Here is a 22,597-nt window from a genome sequence, read left to right on the forward strand (position 1 = left end):
AACTAATAGTTATGAGGACTGCAGGAATGAGGGATTTGGGTGGATTCATGAAGGAAGTTTTTGTTAGAGATCAGGTTCCTAACATCCCATAAGGCCTGTCATGTTCCAGCACCGAGAAAGTGAAAATATCCGTCAGCAGGAGATCAGTGTCCACTTGCTTCAACAGTTTTTCTCCAGCAACACACCCACATTAGCCTTTCTCAGACATTACCGTTTGCTGATTGTCACATTTAAAATATTCTGAAAAGTATTTGGACAAGGACAAATGCTTTCCTTAACTCTTGTTTTTTTCATTTGTAACCTACACTCTGAACTGCAACAAGCACCGACGTTAAAACAACAGAGTAAATCTAGACAATTGAATATCTTTTGACTCATTGGAAGAAAACCTCAAAAATCCAATGGGAGGGGTTTGACATGTGTTTTGAATTAATGGCTGCTTCGTTTCCCTCATGGGGCAACAATAGGACTCTGCTTTGTAAGTACAGTAGGAAACCGACAAGAACAAGTCTGTTAAAAAAAAAAAGCTTTATTGAAGTTCGATGCAAACCAGTCACATTTCACTACAAAACACAGGTTTACAAAAATTTTACATTTCCCTTTTTGTAAGTCGTTTTTGTTTCTGTGATATAAAAGGTTATTTGTATGTGTATCATAAGACCTAATCCCTCTTATAAGTCAATACTCTGTTATCTCAAGTGTTATAAACTGAGGAAAAATGTTTTTTTTATTATATTACTTGTCATGTTTACAACCATTTATTTGTTGTCATTATTAATTTATGTGTTGAATGAGTTTCATTAGCTTCCTAGCCTTCATACCTCTTAAAAGGAATAGTTCAACATTTTGTGAAATATGTATATTCATTTATTTTCTTTCCATGAGTTAGATGAGAGGATTGATACCACGATGGAAAGGGGCCACTAAATATTTACCAGGATGTATCTTGTTTTTGTAATTTGATATGGACAAAAATTTACAATATGTGCTGTTATGAACTCTGATAGATGATTTTAAATTTCTGTTTGTGTATTATACAAACAAAATTTGTGTTAATTAGTAAGCTAGCTGCAATATCGCTGGATCTGACGGAAATTTAGCTGCTGGCCAATATTTCTGGGGTTCCGTTGGAGCCGGTGGATATCTGGATAACAGATATCCGGGAAAGTCTTCCTCTTTCGAGGGCCTGTCATTGGTTGCAGTCAGATTAGTAATTTGAGACGTAAGAATGGAGTTGATAGATGACGTCGAAGATCGGAGTAGATCGAAGTAGTCAGTTTAGAAGCTATTTTTTAACTAATAAAAAGCTAAATTATCAACAGACAATAGCTGGTGAGGTCAGAGATTGCATTTGGCCAATGCATTCCACCTCTTTTGGTCTTCACACAGACTGTTTACCTGCATGCAACCGAAGTCAACCGAAAACAATCTGTTTTTAGAGATTAGGCTAGCTGTTTCCCCCCCGCTTACAGTCTTTATGCTAAGCTAGGCTAATCAACCCCCTGGCTCCAGCTCCAAGCATGAGAGTGGTATCAATCTTCTCATCAAACTCTCAGAGAGAAAGCAAATTAGTTATTTTTCCAAAATGTTTTCACAAACATGTCAACAAGAGTTACAGTACTTTCTTCATTTATACAGCAACAATAATAGCAAATCTTGCATACAATGTATAACAAAGGTCGTCAGAGCACAAATTCAGAGGCCTTGAATTCTGCAAATGTACTTCTTCAAACGCTGATCAAAAAAATGAAAGCTTTGCCCAGAAGAAGAAAGACATGTCTTCAGAGTACCTGCTCTGAAATGCTAAAAGATAAGCAAACTGACTTTAATGTTCACACTTAAAGAACCAATAAAGTGCCAACCATCAGAAAAGGATGTGTCAATGTGTACATGATGTGAAGAAAAAGACATGTTTTTTTCTGTGCCCACATAGAAGTGCATGGGAATGTAGTTTGAGTTTTCTGGATGGGAAAAACACCACTACTTTAGTCCAAATCCGTGGTTAAAAGACCCCCTTTTTATTACGCCCCCTGAGGTTTCGGTGGCTTGACAACAACCTCAAAAATGTCCTTTGCTTCCAGTACATTCAACAAGACTTTAATAATAGATGTCTTTTGTTTGTTTATTCCTGGTATCTCATCATCTAACGCCCATTTTTAATTCTGGTAAAATCTCATGCTATGTCATTTATATATGAACGGAGCTTGTTATCTTTGGGTTTTATTTGGCTATGATGTACAAGGAGAGAGCCATCAACAATAATAATGAGACTATGTTGTATGAGGGCAGTTTTCTCCAACATACCACAATATTCATATTTTGTACAAACATGGGCAATTTCACTTCTCGACAACAGTTCAGTTCTGTTTTCTATTTTCTAGATCTTCCTCTTGGTTCATTTCATGTGGCCATGTCATAAAAGCCCCATCTTGAATTAGAATTGTCACATTTGTTCATGAAGTTCTCAATTGTCTTGCATAATTCCATCAAAGTGGATTATTGCATCTCCAGTCACAATGGGTGACATTCCTTCATCTGTCAATTATTCTTCTTTGTACTGGACAAATCAACTCTTAGTTCACGTCTTCGTCCATCTTTCTACTGTCTCTTGGACCCAGTAGCAGGTGTCACGGTCCGCTGCTGGGTGTTGATTCGTGCATTGGGGTAAGGCAAGCACAGAGGTCCAGGGGTTCCTGGTGATCCAGGTGGCCCTGCTGGCCCTGGTATCCCCCCTGCTCCCGGTGGCCCAGTGAGGCCCGGTAGTCCTGCCACACCCCGGTGCCCTTGAGGCCCTGCAGGTCCTGCGGGGCCTTCTCTACCGGAGAGGCCAATGTCACCTTTCTGGCCCCTCTCACCAAGTGGTCCTAGCGGGCCAAGAGACCCTTTACCACCTTTGATTCCCACTGTCCCTCTATTGCCACTTGGTCCTGATTCACCTGGTCCTCCTTTGGGCCCAAGCGAACCCTTCTCTCCAGAAGTTCCACGGCCTCCTATAGGGCCTCGGTCACCTTTGCTCCCAGTCAGTCCCAAGGGTCCTTTTGAGCCAGTCTCACCACGGTTCCCTTTGGTTCCTGGTGGTCCAGGAGCACCTGTTGAGAGAAGACCGTGAGGTTAAGTTGAAAAATAAAGTGTACATTTCATATATGACAACATCTACTTTACCTTTTAGTATAGTAAAGTTCTTTATGAGATGGATATGGTGAAAATCCACAAGCTTCATCTCCTCCATCACCATGGACAGGTTCCTAATGTCCACATCCAGTTGGAGATTCAACAACATGTTTTGCTGTCTCAGTGTGTCGGTCAAGTGGAGGAGTAACAAGACTGAGTTGTTAAGGTTCTGCACAAAAGAGAGGATGTGAGGATAAATATATGCAGAAAAATGAGACCCGAGAGAGTAGAAGAATGACAAGGGGAGGAGAAATTTGATAAATTTAAGTACAAAAATCTCATCAACATTTATGTGATATGTCATCGCTGTCAATAATATCAAGAAAAACAGTTTTTAACAAACAATTCAAAGATTTAGCTAGCTATAGCTAACTTTTCATTATTTAGTCACGAAATATCAGTGTTCTAGCAGCACATGTGTCATCAGACAAAATAGGTAGGGTTAATTCTTATAAAGGAGGTCTGTTTTTTAAAAAAGGTGCTTTTCAAAGGTGGTATACTACAGAACTTTTGAAAATATAATCTTTCTCTGTGCAGAGCTTCAGCTCTCAATCTGCATTTTTTTGTGTGTGTTCATTGATAGAACCATTAGCAAGAAGACAGAAATCTTCTGTGTTTACTACCAGTAGATCTTCAGTGTGTCTGCCCATGCGACTCTGGCAGGTTGAGCTCTCGATGTTGATGTACTTGTACATGCTCTGGACGTGGCTGACGGTGGCGTTGATGCTGGAGGAGACTGTGTCGATCTCCATGGAGATGGAGTTCAGACGACCATCCAAAGCAGAGAAACGCTCACCTGTCCGGTTCTCATAGTACCTGAAGAGGGATGGTTACAGTGTGAGTTTTTGTTTTTCCTTAATGATAATACTCTTTCTTTCTGTGTCTGCGTGTTGACTGTGTGTGTGTTTGTATTATATATTCCCTGCATTGTGGGGACATATGTTTACAATGTCACATGTGGGGACTCACCTCCCATCTGAGACAAAAGCTGGTCGCCACAAGGTAAATAAACTTTAAAGAGTTGACTTTAGGGTTAAGGTTATAATTTGACTCAGGATAAGGTTTTTTTGTGGCTGTTGGTTTACGGGATTAAACCCTTTTGTGCACATGCCTACTGACTTTGCCAGCCATGGAGTAAAGGTTGAGATCAGGATCAGGAGTAAAGTTTTGGGGCAAAGATAGGGATAAGGCATTAAAGGTAACAGTTCTCCTCCAGGGGATTGATGTATGTCAATACAATGTCCTCTAATGTGTAGTAGTACATGTGTGTTACCTGGAATGGTAGTGAAGGTCATGCATGTTCTCTTCATGTTCATCCATGAAAGACGTCACATTGTCAAGTTGCATATGCAGGTTCATCACCTGGAAGAAATACAGACATGTCGTACTTCTTAACCTGTGAGGACCCTCATTAAAGGTATAATATGTTACATTTGTCGGTTTGTAACACACTGTATTCAAAGTTTGCCACTCAAGCCAGTCAACATGCAAGCGAGGGAGAGAGCGACAATTGTCGAGTGGGCTATAGAGTGAAAACCTTTGACATACCTGAGATTGTCATATACGGGTAAGAAAAATCATTGAGGGGATTGAAATTACCTTTGGCCTACGACAAGTGCAGTTACAACAATTACAACTCTTCTTTTTCTTAAATAAAAGTTTTCTTTAAATGCACATGGGGTGGGTGTTCAATGCAGCAAACACAAACACACACACCTGCTGGGTGAGGTCGTAGTACACCTCAGTGGACATGGCGATTCTCTGGTGATCTGCTACTATGTTGTTTTGGAGGAAGCGCATTGCTTGTGTGGTGCTGCTAGTGTTGGATTTGATGGCGCTCAGAACTCGGCTGTAGTTCTGCCATTCGGTGGTTAACTTCTGGAGGACCAGGGTCTCCTCATTCGCTTTTCTCTGCAGAGCATCGATCCAAATTGTACTGGAGAGCAGAGGAAAACGCAGAAGATATGTGAGATGCAGTGTTCACATTATTTTTCAAACTGTGTCTGCTGTATTTATCTTTTTACTGTACTAACTATAGAAGCAGCCAAAAGTGTATAAGTAGATATTTTTATTAAACCACTATTTTAACTATCTATCTAAATAACTGAATGAAGAAAACATAAGATTCCCTTAATAAATCATGTACACGTTCAAAAATATATCATCACCCTATCAAAATTGATAGTATTTCAATACAATAACAAAAACAATTGATGATTAAAGCACTCCTCTGGTCACGGTGGTCCCGCACGTTGCAGGTTGAGTGTTACTGTATATTTACCTGCAAAGCTTCCAATCACAATAAAGCTGAATAATTAATGTGTCACATAGTGGATATCTGTTTTTCAAGTATAAAATGCATCTTTTCATTTACCTGAGTGCCACTGTAGTGTTAACCTGCTGTGCCATAGCTTTGATGTCGTATTGATCATCCGCCAGCGTCTTCATTTTCTCTTCAGTTTCCTCGATCACCTCCTTCCAGCCTTCAACCCGCTCCAGGTATCTTTCCAGCGACTGGTTTAGAAGTTTGATTGACATGAGGTGGTTTTGCATGTCGCGTGTCAGCCGGTTGCTGGTGGTCTTAAGGGTGGCCTGTGTCTGGGAGGCCTGGTCCAGGACCTGGAGGTGGACAGGGATCAAAGAGGCAGAATTTGTGAATAGAAATTAATGAAGTCATAGGCTGTAAAAGCTCAAATGTGAGGATCTGTTTTATATCTTTACAAATTAAATATTTTTGGGTTTTGGACTATTTTTGAACAAAACAAGTTTGTTTTATGATTCACCACACAGTACCTGCTCCTGTCCCAGTATCATTCTCTGGATGTCTTCAAACTCCCTCTTCAGCCTGCTGATCTCCTCGCTGTACAGAGTCACATCCAGACAGCCTGAACAGTTAGAGGTGGAGCTCAAAGCTGAGAGATAAGAGTCAGAGAACGAAAAGGAGGGAAGATAAGAGACAGTGAGGAAGGATGAAAAGTTCAAGTTGTCTGTATATGACACGCTTCTGGTAACCATGTGTGTAAAAGAGAAAAAGATATTTTGAGCGCCTCTGACATCACACTTAATCATCCGTACAGCTTCACACTTCATGTGACATGTACACATATACAGGTACATATATATATATATATATATATAGGGTTTTTAGTTATTACTCCAAGAAACCTTCAAGACTATGTTTTCCGTGTGCATAAGTCTCTTTCCATTGCTTTTGTTTCCCCATGATTTAGGGTATACGAGGCCATGCAGACCATTTGTAAGTAATTTCAGCTACTTTACCCTCTATTCCTTGTTGAACCCTGTTAATCTTCTTGTGGTAGACGGACTCCTCCTCAGACAGGTTGCCAACCTTCCTGAACACTGGAAAAAAGTAAATAAAAGTAAATATGTTAAAGGGTTGTAAAATTACATTATTCTTTTTCTTGAGTTCTGGATTTACGTTTCAGTGAAAGAACACTGCTTTGTTCTTGTGTAAGTCAGTGTAAGTCAATAATACTTAAACCATTCATTTTAAAAATGCAAATAATCATGGGGGATGGTTCTGAAAGCAGAGGAGTGGATACAGAAATGATTATCATCATTTGTACTTCAGTGTTAACATGACATAGGAAGTATTTAAAGGGGTAAAAACAGGAAGTTGAAATTCAAGCCCAGGCAACAAAACACGTAAAGTTTTCATTAGCGAACAAAGAACCAAAACACTGATGAATGATGGTTTAGCCAGCTGGCCAGGTCCTACTCTCCCAACATATTTCCCAAGAGAGCAACAACAATTTAGTGAGTGTGCGTTTGAGAAGTGTGCAAGAGAGTGCATGAGTAATGTGTGTTTGCAGACCTTTTCAGCATCCTAAGCCCTGAGTCAGGGGGTTAATGAATGTCCGTTCCATGGTGTGTTTGCATATATAAATGCTTCCAGATGCACATATCACCTGCTCTACTGTATTAGCTGCTGTAACAGTGATGCTGAAAATGGCTTATGGATTTGCTAAATTCTAAGCATAAGTATAAATACATAAGGAATATTCTTATAGGCTGTGTATAAATCAACCACTAGATCTCTTCACGTGCATTATCAGCAGTATTTGATTTTTTTTTATGTTTTAGATGTGACGCCTTGGCAAAAACTATTTCATTCAAAACAATCCTCTTTTTCACATTCGTTACTTAAGATATATTTGCTGAATAATTGTTTTAATAAAATGGCTGTTCAGCAGGGAACAGAAAATCAAAAGTTATTGTTTTCTGTTTTTCCATGTGCACATGCACAGTTTGGGAATTGCAGCCAAGTGAAATATCTTTTCTGTTTATACTTCGGTTTCCAGGGCTTTGGTGTTGTACAGCTGTGCTGGAAGTTGACACAAACATAAACTAGAGGCTTTCTTGCGATGGGATCACACCAGCCATGATTAAAAATTGGGCCACGGGCGTACGGCAAACGTAAGCCTTCTTATTTTAACCAAACTATGATATTTTTTCTCCTCAAACAATCATCAAAATGGTCGATAAGTTTAAAATGACTGACATCTACCTGGCTGTCATCCACAGCTCTCCTCTTCTCTTCCCTGCGAAGGTCCCCCCCCCCCCCCCCCCCCATCCAAACAGCATGTCCACATGTTTCCAGCATGTACTAGGTGAATTCATATATATCATTCTTCATACTTCTGTACCTGAATACAAACTTGTTCATGTTATGTGGGATTTTACATCATTCTCACCCAACCCCGTTTCCTCTCTACTCCTGAGATCCCCGAACGGTAGTAAAAGATGAAGATTTACGACTTTCAAACCCAACAAAATGTGATGTTAATGTGAAAAGCATCTGTTGGTGCAGAGCAGGTAAAACATGGCACACGAGGCCCATTCATTTGATCTATGGGAGTTAAATAGGCTGTGTTTTATTAAGACACCCACATACATAGAAAAGTATGATTTTTTTCCCCATGACAAGCCTACTTCTTGCTCTTTTTAATGCATAGTTTAAGCATTAATCAGTAGGATAACCTAATTAATGTGTAAGGCTGTTGACTACTTCTGAACTTGGAGATTTGCGTCTCTGTGTGAGAGTCATAATATAAAGGGTGTTTTGGGATTTGAGACTTTTACCCACCAAGCGACGCCAGCACTGCCACAACAATGATGAGGACTGCAACAAATCCATAGAGGACTTTGATAGCCAGCTGGAGGGAGTGGCTCTGCTGGCACCTCATACAGCCACCTCTGCTCCGACCTGGAGGGACGTTCAAAGAACACACACATATAAATACAAACAAACAAATATGTACACACACATGGCCAATGTGTACACAGTATGTCATTGGTAAAATAAAAAACATCATGCAAATTACATTATTTGTAAGACTTGTGTGTGTGTGTGTGTGTGTGTGTGTGTGTGTGTGTGTGTGTGTGTGTGTGTGTGTGTGTGGCCTTCACCTCTAAATGAAGGCATTTCCTCCTCTCCAGTGAAATCCTCCTCTAAAAAACAAGACAAGAAGAACAAATGCAAACATGACCAGGGCTCAGCACAAACTTTTAAAAGTTGTTGCCAGGCTGGCAATGCTATGCCACGCAGTTATATGTCAGCTTAATGATGAAAATGCGACATGAATACATGTCATATGTATGTTGGATATGATTTGGAGTACAATTGTCTGTCTAGGTCAAACATGGTGGGATACTTTGCTTCCCAAGACTTTACTTTTCTCTAAAACCGATCGAGGTGAATCTTACAAGATCGAGTAAGGGCAGTAACAATTTACAGATTGTGGAAATCTGTACAACATCCCATTCATCATGTGGCTGACGACCACGTATCGTGCACTGGTTGACATTTATGTTTCTTAGACAATAGAAAACTTTGATCATTACCTTTGAAAAGCTGGTTCTCGTATCCATAGTTGTCTGCCAAAACAGAAAGAAAGACAGAAAAAAGGTATTTAATGGGCTGAAACCAATTCTGTTGGGGCCAACAACAGGTTTTATTAATCATGTTATAAATTATACAAACTGCTGCCTCACAATCCCCTGCAGCCTCCTCCTGAAGACTCTGTAATGTACTGAACATGTTAAGTACGATACTGCTTTCTTGGCAGAATAAAAAGAATGGTTTTTGTTCTGCTTGAATGTTTCCTCTGAGCTGAGCAGCTTACTCGGGAGAAAACAGTCCCTCGGTGGTTCAAAGTATGAGAACAGTTGTTGGTTTTGTGTGCTGATTCTGGTGGGAGTATTGTGTGCCTGAGGAAGTTGTCATCACACATTCTTTGGTGGAAAAGACTGAAATAAGGTACATGACGTCCATAGAATTAAACCAGAGGACCTAATAAACCACACAAGGCCTAGACAAATACATTTACTGTCATGTTTTAATAAGTGTATGTAACAGCAATGAACTTACAACACGTCATTAACTGTACACCACCCCAACTGGTACCCAACCTCACACCTTGTTGCAGGGGAGCCTGTTTCTGAATGAAAAGAGCTGGGTAACACATTCATATACACTCATAAACAGGAAAAAAAAAAAAGATTTGGCAGGGTGCTGAGTAGCTGAAGAAAAACAGTTGGACTCCAACTGCCATTGGGCCGTGTTGATACTGCCAAAAGAGCTGGCCTTCAAGCAAAATATTGCTGTATAATGTAATATACATTACACATGCTACTGCGAACTTACTTCAGAACTGCACTTGAAAATGAGCACAGCAAAATGACTTTGCAATGACGTTTCTGATTGTGGAAATGTGGAAAATGTGTGGACGGAGTCTAGACAGATGTGATGCAATTTTAAAGAATATTCCACCAAAGATGTATCTTGTGAGTCCAACTCTAAGCTTTAGGGTGGCCCTGAAAGGTTTTGAGAGTTCTCAAAGTCCTTGTAAATGGGGCTTAGCATTAGCTCAGGCTGAAGTCATGCTTGCAATAGCTGGTTGGCATCAGCTGCTCATTCATGACTAGTGCAATCCAATCATATTCACACAGGTAAACACAGCAGCCTTTATAGTCTTGTATTTCTTTTTAGTGAAAATGTAGCAATGGAACAAATAAGCATTTGATGGTTTGAGAAGAAACTGGGTCCTTAGTTTGGAGTTTATTGTAGTTGTTCCAAATCCAAGCTGAATAAATTAATGTATAAGGATCAAGCTAAAAATGGACTGTTTAGTGCTTGTAACATAGGCAGACGAAAGTTATTTCTTAAATACTACAATACATTTGTCGAGACTAAATCAGAAGTTGCAATACTCAATGTAAGGGATACAAAATGCTAATGAGCAGATCCATGAAGTGTGACTTTGGTTGTCTGTCAGGTGACTGCCCATTGTTCCGACAGACCATTATTCCGAAACCCCTCTATAGTCTGAAAAATGTTCAATTGGACCGAAGCCCATTTGTCCGACAGCCCGTTATTCCAAAAACAAATGCCCATTGCTCTGAAAATACAAACTCTCCATGCATCAAACAAAAGCTCATGGCTAATTATTATGCAGAATGACGTCATCGGATCTTCCCAATTTTTTCACTTACTGGCAAAGGCATGACCCACCACTCTGCCTCTTACTACTCTTTGCCTTCGATGGTTGGTTTAGTTAGGTTTAGGCATGAGGAGTACGATTTGTTAGGTTAAGGATAAGAATGCTAGAGAAGGCCAACCAGAGGCAGAGTAGAAATAAAATAGCAACTGGTGAGGTCCATTGATGTCATTTTGCATAATAATTAGCCATGTGCTTCTGTTTGTTGCAGGAAGAGTTTGTATTTTCAGAGCAATGGGCCTACGGAACAATGGGAGTTTGTTTTCAGGATAACAGGCTGTTGGACGAATGGGCCTCTGGTCCAATGGGACATTTGTCGAACTATTGAGGTTTCGGAACAATGGGCCATCAGAACAATGGCCTGGCACCATCCGTCACTCCACTGTGCAACCTTAACTTCTGTCCCTTTGTGTGTTTTTATGTTAATTAAAAATGGTAACTGTTGGCGTGGCTTTACTAATTTACAGACCATTTTTGGTTGTAAAAAGATCTTCTATTTTTGTGTTTTATTACATTTCTCAAGCCAATAAAGAATGTTGCAAAATCATTTCTGAAACCAAATGTTTGCTGTGGATCAATATCTGTGGTTGAACCCAATCGGCTCATCATGAAGAGAAGGCTGGCTTCTTACAGGGAGAGAACAAGAGAAAATGTCTGGGAGAATAAAACCAGGAGCAATTGCACACAATGTCTGATGAAGCTCTGAAGTGTCAAGTACATCATTTCTCATGAATAAAGTATATTTTAACAAATATACACCTTATTATTTCTTGTGTAATCAGCACTTCTATCCCAGACTGTTTTAGTGCAAATATGTGACCTACAACTGCTAATTCGTAATTAATTCAAAGAGAGAACATCATGCATAGCATTATGGGATAGGTGGTGACACAAACGGGGATTTTATTTGAGAATTCTAATGTTAAGTTTTGCACATATGAAATTATTGTCAAACCAAATAAAGAAAACGCATGACGGTAAAGTTTTGATAGCAAACGTAAACTTGGCCTGCAAACCCCACAATGAGGTGATTGTTTATGTCAATCAGGGGAGGATCAGCTGAGGTCAGGTCTGAGTCACAAAACACTGACGCAGACATAATGATGGAGGGAGAGAGGGAGGGGAAAACAGGAGGAGAGGTATAAAGGATGTTAAACATAGGAAGCGAGAAGGATGAAGAATTGCATGTCCACCCCGGATATTTTTTGGCAGAAAATTCAAACTCAACTGTCGCTCTGCAGTTGCTAAAACATATCATGGTGGTTCACGGGGACAAGAGGAAACTCTTCCAGGGTTACAATGACTGATACATGGGTTTGTTGATATAGTCAGCCAGTACTTGCCTTTTATTAGAAACATGAATGCATGAGCAACATCTATGTGGAGCCAGTTATTCAATTACATCTTTCCGTTATTTACTTTCTGATGAAGCCATGCTATCTGTGGTTACAAAAAGATCACAAAAAAATGGCCTGCAGATGAAGTATTAACAACCTTTTCTTTATGCAAAAAAAGGCAACAAAGTCTCCAAACTGAATGACAAAACAGGTTGTCTCTGATTGTCTGAACATTAAAGCTGCACTATTTTTTTATGTTGTGTGGGGTCAAGGGTGTTGAAGGGTTTGTAGTGACAAACCAAATGGCTACTGAAGGTATACTGAATGTATACACGTGCTGTTTTTGCTTTTTAATGATTGTAACAGTGAATAACGACCTACCCCGCTTTACAGGAATAGTGTTGTCTCTTAATTTCATTGTCCTCTGTCTCGATCACCAGGCGATGTGGTGGTTCACTTTCACCCTGTGATCTGTAGGCTTTTGCTTCTATCCTTATCTTTTTAACCTGTTGTCACTGCTGAATTAGTTTTGACATCTTGGATAAATCCTTCAAACACATATTGTAGACCCTTCTGTCTGCTTCTCCCAGAAAAACGCTTTTTACTTTTTTTTCCAATAATTAAATATTATTTCCGCAGGGAGTGCAGTCAGTGACATTGTGGGCTTCATGGTAGCTCTGGCAGCTTGATGGAGTAGCAGCAGGGGGCGGGACTTAGCAAAGGGTCAATCGGTGGCTGTGGCTAGAGAGCCAAATATTTATCTCAGGAGTTGGTGAAGACCAACACAGAGCGAAAAGAAGAGGGAACGTTGGACTTGAAAAACAACATGAATGATTACGTCTGTGTCTCCTGGATGTGTAAATATGCAACTGTTTGCTTACATGAGCATCAACTTTAATTTAAAGGCAGTAGTAGGAGAAAAAGTAGTTGAAATAGTAACATCACATAACATCATACTTCTGGGGTTCTGACTTTTTATGTCCCATGTGGTCTAAATGTCATTTCAGAGAATTTTCCCACCCTGATTAGAATACATTTTTGAGGGGAAAACTGAATTCCTCTCATTGTTTGGACTTCTGTGGCATAAAAATGGTCAGATTCAAATGTTTGATTGTCAGCACATTATTTCCTATTGGAAGCTAAAATTCCAAAATATGCCTTTCAGTGTCCACCCTCAAATATCTGCCTGCGTCTCGTTTCTCCTTCCTCGCCTCCCTCCCTAACTTTTTCTCTTTCCTCATGTTTTCCTTTCTCTCTGTGGAAAAAACGCTCATGTCTGTCTCGTTAGTGAGGAAGTCAACCTGTCCAACACTCACAGAGCAGAACTGAGCTGACCTGACAGCAGCACAACATGGCCTCTACCAGGTCACACCTACACAGTCAGGCAACGGCAAAACACTGTGAAACTACTGAACAAAACTGTTTGGTTCAGTCTTAATCAGTGGACACACTCTTTCTTTGTCAGATTTACACTTCAATTTGATAATGCTCCAAAGTGTCAAGTGAGTTGTTCTTCATCAATAACTTCATTGGTCAGAAATTTGCTGAAGCAAAGAAACATGGAGCATCTCCATAAACCTTTCATGATGTTTAAAAGATAAGGCACTTTGCTTAACTGTTTAATTTGACCTCCTCAAGAGTTTAACAATTACTCAAATATAGGGATGCATTGAGAAAATTATGAATATTTATTCAAATTTTAAATGTAATCATACAAAGACTTGTAATCGACCAATTGACCATGAAAATACACATCTGTGACAAAATTAAAATATGGAATTTATGGATTATCTGCAGTTAGGTGTTAAGACCAAACGAGACATGTTTTTTGGGCTGTTTATCCAGACGGTGAGGCAGACTCAGGATGGAAACATTTGGCTGCAGTGTGTATACAGTGTGTATACACACTGCAGCAAGTAGGCACTTGTGCTGTGACAAGACGTAAATATACTATTTGAAAGAGAAGCTTGACATGTAAAATGTATTAAACAAAATCTAACAAAACTAAACATTTCAAAGAGGCTTTGTTTCCAAAGGATGTAATGAACAGTGGATAATTCAACATAAGTACAACAAGGTCGGGAAAGACTATATTTCCAAATTTGTAATACTTTTTGTGACTAATTACTGGTGTAGGTTACTGGACTAAAAATAATACTGCTGCCAGCCACATAAATACTACAATACTATTCTATACATTTCTGATTGTTTCTAATCAGTTCCATAAGGTCACATGTACAGGTGAATGTGGGCAAGTACAAGTAGAAGACTAGAAGATTAATAAAGTACAAAAAACTAAAAATGAAAATATCGGATTTGTTCTTTCATCCACATGGAGACACTCGTAATTGAGAGTGCAGTTTAGTTGTATGGGAACATAATTTCGTAGGAGACAGGGTTGCCTCCCTCCATCCTGTTTTATCGGACCTTTGGTGTTTGTGAGCACAGTGCCAGGCCTGAGTCAGCTAACCCTCAGCACCACTTCATGTCTGTGGTGGTTTGTCTTTGGGGCTTTTTGGACTTTCAAAACCCCTTTCCCACCCTGTCCCTCCCTTCATTACCCCTGTGGACAAAACCTTTGCCAGGGGATTGAGCAAAATGTTGTCCTTGGTGGGTAACATGCCCTGAATTTCCTGTAATGTCACATCACTGAATGATACAATTTAACATGGAAATACCCACGAGCAGATGCATATATCAAACATGTCGTGCTGCTCTGTGTTCCTGTCTTTCATTAATTCATTTAAGTTATTTCGACCAGAAAATTCCCCTCAAGAACCTCAGTAAATCCTAGCTTTAAGTGAAACCAGGAGTCACGAGATGGGCCCTGCTCCAGATCAGAGTGGAGGTCTTGACCACAACTCATAAAGCCAAATGAGTCCTTCTCCAAACCTCTGTTGACATCCAAGCCATTTAGGTGCCCTCTGACTGGAATGTGTGGTCTTCTTGCAAAACTATAAACGCCCGGTATGTGTTTCTGAAGACGGCGAAGCTGAAGTTATAGACAAGTCATTACAAGAAAATGTTCTTTTATTGTGGTCAGGCAGTGAAATGGGAGAGTTTCAGAGTCACGATCCCACAAACGTATCATATTTTCTCACAACTAAAACCAATTTGGACAGCCACGCTAAGACAGAGACAAGCCCGGATCAGTTTACAGGGCTTCGAGGCCAAAGGGCGTGTGCAATACTCCCTAAGGCTTTGTTTGCAGGCCTCTCAGTATTTTTTTTTAACTTGCCCTCAAACTTCACATGCTCACCCTCTTGTAGGAACTTTCCAGAGAGACAAAATAATGATAAGAATAAGAAAAGCTTTCCAAAAGCAAGTTATAATCTATGGTTTAAAGTATGTGGACACCTGTCATATTTAGCCTATAGTTATACCATCAGTGTTTACTAAAGAGGATAGTTACACATCTGTAAACAGGTTGTATCACATAAACTAGTAGTAAGTTAGTTGTCATTGATTGTCACTAAAAACATAAACCCAGAAACCGCCAGGTGTAACCGTTAGCTAACAAAACCAACAAAAGTAACGTTAACTAGCTTGTTAATATATTACCTGTTCAGATTGACGAGATAATGGGTCAGAATATTGTCTAATAAAAATTTAATTTGTCTCTGATTTTGAAGATTGTGATGCTACTGTAACTTCCTATTTACATAGTTGTTGTTGTTTTTTTATTTTTCATGGTGCTACCTGAATATCTATGAAACTAGTAGTTGACATTTGGACAGACTTCACACACAGTCAGCCATGGATTTATGAATAACTACCAACCCAATAATTGATTTGTGTGCACGGGCATTGTTATGCTGAAACAGAAAAACTGTTGACCCAAAGTTAGAGGCAGAAAATTGTGTGGAAAATCCCTGTGTTCCAGTATTAACAAACCAAACCAAAATACACAGAAGTATGTGAGTAAAAATAAATGAAAAAGTACACACTGCGTACAGAAAGAACAAGTCAATATGACATCCTCCTTCTTCTCCTTTCAACCCAAATTCAAAATGCTTTGACTGTAAATGTATAACGCTGGCACAGCAAAAGTGGAATTGAAAACAACAAAATCTCTCTGTCTGTACCTCCCTTTCTCTACTCTTCTCCCCTTCCCTCACTCTTTCCTTCTCCTTTGCCAGCCGTACACCTGCCTCAGCTCCTCTGACTCCCACCCCCTCCCCTCCCCTCCAGCCCTGTTAGGAATGTATGAGGCAGCATGTTTAGATCTGGTCGGGCAGGGCTGGAAACCACATTAACAGACCTCCTGTACTGTTCGCTGACAACTGTATGTTCTTGGGAGTTAATTTGCTGTATCGGAAAAAAAAACACGGCAGTGAGCAGTGACAGCCACCGTACGTTTGTTAAGCCCTGCCTCCGTAGTTGCAGTTGCCTTTTTTTCCGTTCTTGTACAACACAAAATGCAGTCTCTGATAATGGTGGCAGATTTACTACACAAAATACATACTTGTTTTTTTTTAAGGTCCTTGATTTCGGACAGAGAAAGCCTCGAGCAATTTCTCATTTCAAACGTCAGTTTGTCCGGCTGGATTGACAAATGTTGCAAGCAGACTTTATCGGCTGTAGATAGCTAATGAAGCGAAGTCCTTGAGTGAAAAACTCTCCAGACTTTTCAATATTTCAAGCTGACTTATTTCAAAATGGGAACCCAGTAAAACAGATCTTAGATATGAACTTGCTGGCCACCTATATGATATCGTGCTAAAAGCTTGAAGCTAAAGCTACGCTCCGCGCTCTAAGTCAGCATTTTCCCAAGTTGAAGATCTATGTAGATCACAAACTAACACCAAACTAAGAAACCGCAGTGTTCTTGCATTGCAGTATCAAGCTAATGTGTTCAAGTGATTATTATGAGGAAAAATGTAATATTCTTTAATTTTAACAGATTCAGATTCATATATACACTCAACGTTGCAAGAGAATTGACTGTTAGGATGATGACTAAACAATCATAACGCTATCTCAACGCTGGCGGGGGTTGCTGGATTGTAGTTACAGTTGCTAAGCTATGATTGGATAATTGCTGTTTAGGTTCAGTGAGTAGTCTATTAGTAGCACCAAAGGGAAACACCATCAAAACAAAATCAGAGGATTACGTTTTTAAAACAGGAAAGAATTTAGTAAGATTTAAGTTAACAACAATAATAAATACAGGAATTAAGCCATCATATATGCCAATTACAGTTGGTAGTGATTATGTCAACACATCTTAACATCTTTTCAAGCTGCTACCTCACGTGTGGGATTTATTCCTGCTTCCTCTGATTCCCCTCTTTCCCACTGTATCCTCCATCTCTGTCAGCCTTTCACTTCTTATTCTATATGTCTGGGAGCCATGAACGAGCACCGGCCCTCTTGAAAGCCGGTGGCAGCTCTCCTTTCATGCCATGTTGTGAGAAAGCTCAAATTCAGATGTTATGTTTTCATTCACTCTCTTTTTTAAAGGGGGGGGATATTAAGTCAATCTTAATAGCCCTAGCCCTGCAGATTGGCAGGGCTAGGGAACATTTTATGTTCTATGAAACGGTGCTGTGGTGTGCACGCACACGCATAGAGATTTAAAGCTGACTGATCAAAGTCTCACATCCAAGAACAACAAACCGGCACTTTCTCATGGACGCACACTGCCAAGATTCACAGCAGATGAGAAGCATATGTGGTCGCTGGTACTCTGTGCAGGTGCCTGCCCGAATGCCACAATGACGGACACTGTTCATGTCTATGTTTTTAAGTATTTTTACCAGTGGAAAATGCACACAGGTATTGGTAAGATTTTATTTTTGCATGACTAGAGAGTAGGAAGATGGAATTTGTAGGTGCTCAGAATTAACACAATATATTAACCCTTAAGAAATCAGAGAAATTACTCTACCTTTCATGATTCTTCACTCAAGAATCCTTTACAAACAAGTTGTGGTCTAGTTTGCTGACGTTCAACTTGATAGCGGTATATGGCAGTCTTCTTCACCTTTTCTTCCACAAAGCAAGTGTCCAGGAACAACAAAGGCAGTCAGCAATGTAGCTTTGAGGTGCCAAAGGTCATCCGTGAAGCATTTTCCAGTTTTGCAAAGAAAGAAGAAAGCCCAAAAGTCCCAAAATGTCTTACTTCCACATATTCAAAATCGGTAAACAAAAAGCAAAGACGTCAGGTTTCAGCCACATTGAATGTTATTCCATATGGGCAAAATGCAAATGCACCTGTGCAACCCAAAAACTGTCTGATTTCTGGATTATTTCAAATATTCTTGCAAGTCTATCAGTGCTGAAGGACAAAGCCCCTCTTGAGTTTTGAACATGTGCTTTCTGGCATCATCCCTCTCCCATCCAGAGCCTGAGGAAACTAAACCTCTTCAGACAGAAACCATGTGCAACTTTTGAGAGGGAGGGAGGAAATGGAGCGAGAGGGGATGAAAACAAAGAAGAAGGTTGGTAAGAAAGAGAGAGAGAGAGAGAGAGAGAGAGAGAGAGAGAGAGAGAGAGAGAGAGAGAGAGAGAGAGAGATATGGGAGGGGAACAAAGAAACTGGAAAATGAGGGAGGGACTGGAAAAGGGACAGGCTGAAAAACAGAAAAGAGAGAGAGAGGGAGGGAGGGAGGGTCCATGTGTTTTCTTGAAAGTCAGTTTTGTGGCCGAGGCTAATTGCTAACAAATGTTTGAACATTGTGGTGCGAGCACCTTGAATATCTATGGCCTTGGCCTGCAAGACAGGAAAATAGTTTCAGTGAACACACACTTACTCTCACACAAAGCTATAGTCCCTGTCTGGCACCAGCTCGCAGTCTTCTCAGCTTGATCCCGCTAACCTCGACTACCAGTGTGTAAGACTAAACAGCAGGTGTAATATTCTCACCAACGCACACATCCGGCCGTCCAGCTGACGAGGCAATAACAGTGGCTGTCTGGCATTGTGGAGTTTCAGCTCCTTTATTTCCTTCTCCTGCACTCACTATGACACTTTAAAATATACATACACACACAGTAATATGAAGATGTGTGTATATTCTAGTTATTATAAAAGGTTTTTTGCAGAGACGCAGTGGTGGTAGAAGTACTCAGGTCATTTACTTAAGTAGCAACAGCACTGTGTAGAAATACTCTGTTACAAGTTAAATTCCTGCATTCAAATTTGAATGTACTTAAAGCTACTATAGGAACTTTAATTTTGTGTTGATTTTGGCGGTCCCTGTGGATAGAAGCGGTAGTGTAGGTGGTCAACAAATGGTCAGCGGATAAAGAAAAACAATTTAGAGAAACACTTTCCAGGCCCAAAAGGACATTGATTGCAATAGATTACTACAGCAGATCTCATCACGACGTTTCAGTGCTGCGAAATCTTTCTGCATTACAACTCAACCTTAATCTGAGTGAATAATGCCCTTTTGATGATTACTTCTACATCCCTGAATGGCTTTGAAGCCTCATCCTTCTCTCTCCCGTCTTCTCCTTTTCAAGTTAATTTGGCTTTGGATGCTACGGTGTGTAAAAATGAGGATCCCATGAGGTAATGTAACGACCAACATCAGTCAGCTGGACTTTATCACGAAGCCACTATAGCCTTTGATCATAACGTGACGTTTCTTAATCATTCGGTTCATGCACATTCCAACACACTCATGCTCAGAAACACGATTTCCCCTAAATCGATCCCAGAATCGTCCAAATGTTTGAAGTTCATCTGTGGCTCGTCAGACACGGGTCATTCAGTTCCACCAATGGGACCAATTAAGCTTGATGATAATCATGTTTTGTGTTTGAAGCCAGAGCAGCTCATTTAAAGCTCCCTGCATCAGTGTGTTTAATTGTTAAAACCCATGCCACTGGCTGAGGATTGGCTGCAGAGCTTCATGGTTTCAAATCACTAGATGGCCAATTAAACACTAAAGCAGCTTGGCACATGATGCCCCCACACACACACACACACACACACACACAGACAAAGTGGAGTAAAAACGTTTGCAAAGGGTCACGTAACGGATAATTAGTTTAGTCACACTGGATCTGCGGCTAGTAAACTGTCCACACAGAGCAACACAAACTGAACGAACCTCGAGGCCAGCAAGTTTTAACTCCACATGTGCACTGTTGGCCTGTGTGGTGTTAAGATCAAGCTTACGTAAGTTACTGGTAACTACGTAAACAAAGGAAGTAAGAGTCGATGGTTGGTTACCCTTTCCTCACTTCAGTAGTGCTGCTTTGGCCAGAGCTGTAGACTTGAAGAGATTTCAAGACTCTGGAATCTTCTTCATAGTGTTCCCGATGCTAAAGGAGATAATGAAGGAAGCATTGAAGCAACAAGAGACATAGTAAAAAAACAATAATAAGTGTTAGTAGGGAAGACAAAGAGGAGGCTTTGTTACACGTTCATCTTAAAAAAACAATCTTTTTTTTTGTTAGCGTCATCATCTAAATTTGTTGGACTAAAAAAAAAATCATCCATGAGTTGTTCAGAACTGTTTATCAGAAACTCTGTAGCTACATTCTGGTATTGCTAGTTGATATCAGTAACTCAGTACCATTGTTTCAAAATGCTAAAAATGCTACATATAGCATCTTTTAGTTTTTATTGTTTTGCATGTACATTATGGGATGAGGAGCATTTTGTAGGAACGCTGGGAGTGTGTGAGTGAGTTCAGTGTGGCTGTAAATCATCGTAAAGGATAAACACTGCAAGATCCCCCAAGAGTCCCATCTCCTGCACAGAAAATTGCTCTTTTACAACAACAAGCATCTTGGTTTGATGAAGCTCCATCCGGAGCACGTCGTGAAGCAAACAAGTCTCCAGAAAAAGAGACAGCGAGGTAGAAAAAGAGAAAAACAAATGACTAACACAAAGTGATAGAACAAATCTAAAATAGTTTGTGTCAGTGCTCACCACATGATCACTGATTTCAGTGTTGCCATTTCCATGTTTTCAATGGATAGAAACTTTGTTTAGTAGACGGAAATCAAATAAAGCTGCTGTCATGTCAACAGCTGAGTCGCTGTTAAATGAGATGGATGCTGTGTCATGGCTGGCTGGAATTTCACACGTGGGGGCCATATTGGACAGAGGACATTTTTTTCACGGGTGTCTCACTCTCATCTGTAAATCCAGTATTCTCTCTGTCCTCATTATCTTAACGCAGATGTTTTGGGTCGCTATTGTTGATTTATTTTGACCCAACGGGTTGCTGTTAACAGGCTCAGAGTGACTCAGTTTGGCGAATGAACAACACTGGATTGTTGTTAACAGCCAGAAATCAGACAGCAGCAAAATATGTATTTATATAATAATCAGAATTGGACTTAATTCTTAAGTACTGGGAAGGAAAATAAATATATCCAACACATAGTAAAGAATTGAAATACTGATTGTATACAGCGATGAGATCTCCAGGGAAAATAGTTTACTGAATAGGAATGGAGCTCCTGCCACCTAGTGTCACATTCGGCTTTTGCACTGAGGGTCAACACAGCTTGATCCCTCGTAAAACACACTGTAACAGACTCAGAACAATTAAAACATTCGTTTTTAGTGAAACTCTTTGATATTTGATGTGGACGTGCTTCAGCTGCAGGCAGCAAAGAACAAGACGGCAGACAAATTCACAGACTTGGTTCCTTTATTCTATTTTTTGTGAAGATATCATCATTAACAATACTTAAAATAGAATAATTTGGATGATCAGTTCCACTTTCATCTTGGAGAGCATATTTGGGATGCAGTATACTGTACGTATGTAAATAAATATTAAGTGTAATGTATAACAATCTAAGGTATATCGTATTTCTTATTTTGCAAGAGCTGAACAGTTTCAAAAGTGGGGAATTTAAATGTATTTATTTAATTAGATACCAGAACCATATGTCAAAACGTGACAAATATCACAGGTTTTGATATGGATGCCGCGCAAACATCTGCAAAACTCTGCACAGAGACCCCTGCTGCTGACACAGAACTAAGGAATCTGTGTATAAGTGTAGAATTGTGTGTCAGGAGAGAGAGAGAGAGAGAGAGAGAGAGAGAGAGAGAGAGAGAGATTTACTGGAACATCCATCCCCTTAGATGACACAGTCCTCACTTGTTGTTTATAAGGATTAAAGGAATACTGATTTCTTTAAACATATTTCAGTATTAATGAATTGAATTCTTAGTTTGACAGGTGCTTGATTCAGTTCTCCTCAATTATAATGAAACCCTGTTGTGTGTTTGTTTGTGCATGCATGTTTTAACCCCTTTTTGCTGTTTTAAAATCCCCAAAACGTCCTCACACTAACAGAAAGTGTCAACTCATGTTGACCCAGGCTGATTTTCATTCAGAACAGTGTCATTAAAAAGACACTGAGTCTAGCTTTGTTGTGTCTTTGTTTTTTATTAGATAGATTTAATATCAGTAATTATCAGTAACGTTTGATTTATAAGACAAGGTTACATATTTTGTGTGAAACTGCACATATAATCTGGTTTGGTTTGGTACAGACAGAGACACGTGAAAGTTAAGTCATTAAATGTTGAGTCACGGTCAGGATGAATCAACTGTTTGTCTCTCTGAGAGCTGCTGCCAATGCATT

The 22,597-nt window shown here is 39.9% G+C and overlaps 1 protein-coding gene across 1 annotated transcript; it reads right to left on the reverse strand.

The window, feature by feature from the left end:
* Positions 1-2,598: 2,598 nt before the first annotated feature.
* scara3 (scavenger receptor class A, member 3) lies at positions 2,599-10,698 on the reverse strand. The gene is made up of 12 exons (XM_076084060.1): positions 10,687-10,698; positions 9,037-9,124; positions 8,602-8,643; positions 8,279-8,398; positions 6,451-6,531; positions 5,965-6,083; positions 5,546-5,790; positions 4,888-5,107; positions 4,445-4,533; positions 3,795-3,987; positions 3,163-3,340; positions 2,599-3,089 (listed from the first exon to the last, which is right to left on the reverse strand). The coding sequence occupies exons 1-12, from the start codon at positions 10,696-10,698 to the stop codon at positions 2,599-2,601; spliced, it is 1,878 nt and encodes a 625-aa protein (XP_075940175.1).
* Between the last annotated feature and the right edge of the window lie 11,899 nt (positions 10,699-22,597).

The sequence above is a fragment of the Anarhichas minor genome, unplaced genomic scaffold (assembly GCF_050575085.1).
Source record: "Anarhichas minor isolate MPS153535 unplaced genomic scaffold, ASM5057508v1 ptg000136l, whole genome shotgun sequence".
Classification (NCBI taxonomy): domain Eukaryota; kingdom Metazoa; phylum Chordata; class Actinopteri; order Perciformes; family Anarhichadidae; genus Anarhichas; species Anarhichas minor.

Coding starts and splice junctions, on each gene's coding strand:
- scara3 (XM_076084060.1), bottom strand. Junction 8,644..9,036: donor CGAGAACCAGCTTTTCAAAG/GTAATGATCAAA, acceptor CTTGTTTTTTAG/AGGAGGATTTCACTGGAGAG. Junction 6,532..8,278: donor GGCAGTGCTGGCGTCGCTTG/GTGGGTAAAAGT, acceptor ACTTTTTTCCAG/TGTTCAGGAAGGTTGGCAAC.